A 5,321-nucleotide genomic window follows, 5' to 3' on the forward strand; every position below is an offset into this window, starting at 1 on the left:
TCTAGTATGTCTTAACATAACCTTGCTATGAACTTATCATGAACCAGCATGGAGTAGGGGTTTGAATGTAGGACTTTGGTTCGATTCCCAGTTCAGCCACAGAAACCCACTGGGTGACTTTGGGTGAGCCATACACTCTCAGCCCCAGAAAACCATGACTTGAAGGCACACAACAACAACAACAACAACAACAACAACAACGTGTAGAAACCAGAACAAATGCTCTGAAAATAGTCTACTTTGGAAAGGAGGATTGAATACTGAACACAAAAATAGAGCTCTAAGGACTGCTAAGAAATTTCCTCCCCACACCAACCTTCAATTTGAAATGGCACTCCTGCACATCAAAAACCATCTCAGAAGCAACCAGAGAAACCATGCGAACATGTGCGGGGAATCATGTCTGCACAGCTCCAGTCCTGCTTAGTTGAGCCACCAGTAGCCTACTGTGCAAGGTTGTTGTGACATTAAGGAAGAAAGGTGAGAGAAGGATTGTACTCATCTTACCACACTCTAGGAGGGCTGAAGATGGGGACAGGGGATAGGTTGCATAGGGACAGAAAACATGGTGGGCCAAGTGAAGAATGGTGGAAACGCTGACCAAGCAAGACTAGTTTTGTCTTGAAACCTGCAGGAATGGTAATACAATTTTTCTTTATGTGGAGAGATCTTGCTGCACCGTTGATACTGGCTAAAAGATGGCAGCATGAGCTTTCACAGATTAAAGTCTGCTTCCTCAGATGTATTACTAATGCATCTGAGGAAGTGGACTTTAGTCTACAAAAGCTCATGCTGCCAACTTCTTTCCTTCAGTTAGTCTCAAAGGTGCTACAAAATCTCTCTGCATCCTGATTCTAGAGACTAGCACGGCTATATCTTTGAATTTGTTCTTTCATTGTGCAGCAGGTTGGTTAAACCAAGTTAATTTAAAGCAAAAACACCCTGTGTTTGTTTTTTTTAAATGAGTATCCTCAATAATTGGCTATTATTACTACTGTATATTCCAATCCTCTTACTGGAACAACAATGACTCTTTCAATTTAAACCTTTTAATATTTAACAGTCTCTTGGCAGTTGTTCATGGCTAGACCAGTATCCAGTCTCAGTTGCTTCTTATTCATCACTTTATTTTACAGCGTAAGAAAGACCGTTAAGAAATTAACGTAAGTTCAGCCAAATCAACTTGCTTTAGAAGAGCACTTTTTTGAATGATGTAATTATTATTTAATTTAGTGGCCATTAACACCTCAACTGCATATTATTACTTAATTTTCTGATCTAGTCCTAGACTGGCAAAGTCCTACACATTAATTGGGGAGGGGGGACCCTTTTTTGAACAAAAGACCAAAAACCTCCTCCTCCAACTCTGACAAAGAGTCCTACTGGATCAGACAGAAGGTCTATTTCATTCACCAGCATCCAGTTTTCCTCCAGTTTTCCACCAGATGCCAGGGATGTTTAACCTTCTTCCACTATTGCCCAACAACAGGTATTTTGCAGCCTACTGTGACTGTTTCTGAAGGCTCTGTCCAAGGAGGCTGTTGGCTGCCTTGTGAATCTGCTTTGGGTTTTAGCCTGAATTTTAAAGGCTGAAGCATTTCGCATAGTGTCTCTACAGTTCAGGCCATTCTCCTGCATTGAAACCAGATCCACAAGCCTCCCTACTCTTATCACGGTTTTAAGCAATAGATAGACTGCTCCATCTTCCCTGCATTTTTATCTAATTTCTCTCTTTATTAAACTCTCTCTTTAAACTGCCTTAAAGCCACCTTGAATCCCATTTTGGGAGAGAGGTGGGGTATAAATCCCTTAAATAAATAATAAATATAAATAAAATAAAGCAAAGAGAGAATTCCAGCCACCGAAATGTAAGGAAAATAAGGTTGTGACCCACTCAGCCTGCTCTTTCGCACTGCGCCGTTTTAGCACTTAGAATGATCCCACTTTCACAAACATGGCTCCGCCTTCCGGAAGCCTGGGATTTGTAGTTTGATGAGGTATTTGGAATTCTTCACCAGAGAGCTCTAGTGCCTCCTTCCAGAAAAGGATAAATCCCAGGAGTCAGTGGGCAGTTAAAGTGGAGTCATGATGGTGCTGTAAATTGTGTAGTGTGAAAGAGAGGGGATTTTGCATTTTAATATTTTGCAAAATAAAATAAATTAATAAAAACCCCAAGATTACAAAACACCTGCCACACCAAGAGGGTCTTGAATTTTAATTTTTCTTTTCTGTCCATGTTGGGAAATGTTAGCTCTCCCCTAATTTTGCTGCAAAACCTCATTTATCTCTCAACTTGACAAAAGAATAAGAAGGCAATGCCAGTGCCCTTGGAAGGCTGCTGTGTCAATTGTCTTCTGTTTCCCATCTCCAATTGCTGGACAGCTGGTCCTTGCTATAATAGTTGTCTCTACAGTTTGCTTCAGTCTCTTTCTCTCCATGAACCATTCTTCAGATGGGTTGGGCACTAGCTGGCTGGGGATGATGGGAGTTGAAGCCCAGCCCATCAGGCAGAGGAAAGGCCTGGTTTAAACCCCGTCTTCCAACTTTTTGGTGACATGGATGTCTGGAGATTATGGATATTAGAGACCAGCAGGCCAGGAAAAAGTCAGTTTGCCTGCTCTTAGGTCTTGAGTGATTGGTGTTTGGGAATTATGGGTTTTAAAGTCCAATGGCTAAGGAAGGAAAGTAATTTGATGCCATCCCCCATGTCTGAGACGTCTTGGCTGACTAGGGATGATGAGTATTAGGGTCCAGTGGGCTGGATAAAGGCTAACATGATGCCACCCCACCTCTTGGTGGCCTGACTGCCTAGGAATGATGTTTTTTTAAAAGTCTAACAAGTGGGAGAAAGATTACTTTCGATACTGCCTTCACCTTTTCTATGTTCTGGCTGTCTGGGAATGATGAGCTTTAAAGTCCAACAGGTTGAAGAAAGCCTAATTAGTGCTGCCTTCAACTCTTGAGTGTCAGGGGATGATGGGCAACAGAGTCCAGCATAGTAGCAAAAAGCTACTTTGATGCTTCCTCCTCTTGTGTCACTTGGAAGTTTGGAATATTAAGCATTAGAGTACAATGGGTTGGAGAAAGGTTGATTGGGAGTCTCCTGGAAGCCTGGGAATGATGGGCATTGGAGTGCAGCAGGTTGGAGAAAGGCTGGTTTGACCTGGGAGGGATGGAGGAGAGAGAGAGAGAATAGAGAAAAAAAGGTCTAGGCTGGCCCATCCACCAGCTGCTTGCCTTACCTGCACCCTGGACTCAGGCAGGTTAATTTTGAGGGCTACCTCTTCCCGCATGAAGATGTCTGGATAGCGGGTCTTGGCAAAGAGGGCCTCCAGAACATCCAGCTGGGCTCGGGTGAAGGTGGTCCTCTCCCTCCTTTGCTTCCGAGGCGTAGCTGGAGGAAGGAAAAAAGGGGGGGAAATAATTAAGAAATCACCACAAAGACCATACAGGGAAGAAGACCCACCAGCCTGAACTTTAATGGTAGCCCCATTAGAATAGAGCCACACTGAGTCCATAGGTTTGACTTAACTGTCAAGAGTGGGTCTACTCTAGTGGGAACCAACCATAGGCCTGAGGCCCTGTTCCATCCATTGGGTGAAATGGCACTCTTGCGATCCCCAAGGCAGTTGAGACAGGCCTTGGGTGCTTTTCTCCCCATTCCACCAGTCACATTTCCCTTGGAAGCAAATCCAAGAAGACCACTGGCCTGGATCCTTTCCTTCCTCCTCCTCCTCCTCACATGTAAGCATCCAGGGTTCAAAAATCAGCCTTTTCTTTCTCCAGCCCAGATGGGTTGGGCTTCAATTCCCATCATCCCCAGTCAGCTGGAGCCTAACCCATCAGAAGAATGCTTCTTTGGAGAGAGAAAGAAGCTGAAGCAAACTGTGGAGAGGAGTATTGTTGCAAGGACCAGCTGTCCAGAAATGTGAAAAGGGAAGCAGGAGACAATTTCAGAGCAACCTTCCCAGGGCACCTGCATTGTCTTCCTATTCTTTTGTCAAGTTGAGAGATAAATGAGGTTTTGCAGCAAAATTAGGGGAGATTTACCATGTCTCAAAAGAGGCAGACTTACAAATTTGCATAGAATCTGAGGAGTAAGGTTTCCTCAGATGACCTAAAAGACATAGAAGAGGGTCCATTTTCACCCATAGGGTGACCTGAACACTTTCTTCTCCCCCCCTTTCCACCCCAAACATGCCTTCATCCCTTTCTCCCACCCACAGAAGACACCTCCTTCCTCTCCATCTCCATCACACTCTCCTCAAGCTTCAGTTCCACGAGCCATTGGAAGCAAACATGCTCTTGATCCACCTCTAGTATGTGCCCTCAAAGAAACCCACAACATTGTATAGCAATGTGAAGGCAAGGTTAATCTGGGGGGTGGTCTGGGGACAGGTTGGATGGGGTGAGAGGTTGGTCCTTTCTCCTTTTCGCTCTTCTTCCAAACCCCTTCTCTTCTCCAAAGTCTTCTAGGGTCTGGTGGGAACCCAAAAATATGTGTCCTTCAAGGTGTTCCCCAAACCTTCAGAAGGCCCCAAATCTCCACCCTCCATTTCTTTTCTGAGGGTCCAATGCCTCAAAATAGTCTATTCTATCCCCCCCCTTTTTTTATTTTTGCTCACTGGGTACCCAACAGAGGGATGGGAAGGTCCCTCCCTGATGTGTGAGGCTCAGCCCTTGACGGCGTAAGGTGGTTGCTTGAGATAAGACATCATGCTAAAGTTGGGGTGAGGTCGAGGAAAGATGGCCAAATTTCCTGGATGGGAGGAGGGCTGGGTGGGCAGGTGGTTGGGAAGTGGGGGACTTCTTGATCTCCTTCTTCCTCCTTCTCCTCCTTTTCCCTCTCCTTCTTCAGGAGCTTGGGATGGATGCCTTTGCCAGGATGGACTGGGATCAAAGACCTAAGCTGAAAGAAGAGAAGGAGAGGGTAGTGATGGAGGAAGGTGCAGGTAAGTGGGTTTGTTCTGGAAAGGGAGGAGAACTTAAGGAGGCCTGTTGGAGACCTCTTGACCAAGATGGTCCAGGATGGAAGCATGGGTGAAGGGATTCCTGCTGGTGTCCTGGTTTGGCGTTTGGACGGATTCTAGAGACCAGGGTTCGAATCCTGGCTCAGGCATGGTAAGCCACTGGGCAACTTTGGGCAAGAAGTCACACTCTCTCAGCCTCAAGGGAAGGCAATGGCAAAACCTCTCTGAACAAATCGTGCCAAGAAAACCCCTAGGGTTGGCCATAAGTTGGAAACGACTTGAGGCACACAACAACACAACAACCTGAAAAAAGTTACAAGCAAAAAATAATTACCTTCTCAGCAGCAGTCA

General features: G+C 45.3%; 1 protein-coding gene across 1 annotated transcript in view; it reads right to left on the reverse strand.

The window, feature by feature from the left end:
* OTX2 (orthodenticle homeobox 2) overlaps positions 1 to 4,718 on the reverse strand; it is a 15,131-nt gene extending 10,413 nt beyond the window's left edge. Inside the window, 2 exon segments of the mRNA XM_042447038.1 lie at positions 3,243 to 3,394; positions 4,625 to 4,718. Of these exon segments, the coding sequence (XP_042302972.1) occupies positions 3,243 to 3,394; positions 4,625 to 4,718 (246 nt within the window).
* Positions 4,719 to 5,321: the final 603 nt, after the last annotated feature.

This window comes from Sceloporus undulatus, chromosome 1 (genome assembly GCF_019175285.1).
Source record: "Sceloporus undulatus isolate JIND9_A2432 ecotype Alabama chromosome 1, SceUnd_v1.1, whole genome shotgun sequence".
NCBI classification, from domain to species: domain Eukaryota; kingdom Metazoa; phylum Chordata; class Lepidosauria; order Squamata; family Phrynosomatidae; genus Sceloporus; species Sceloporus undulatus.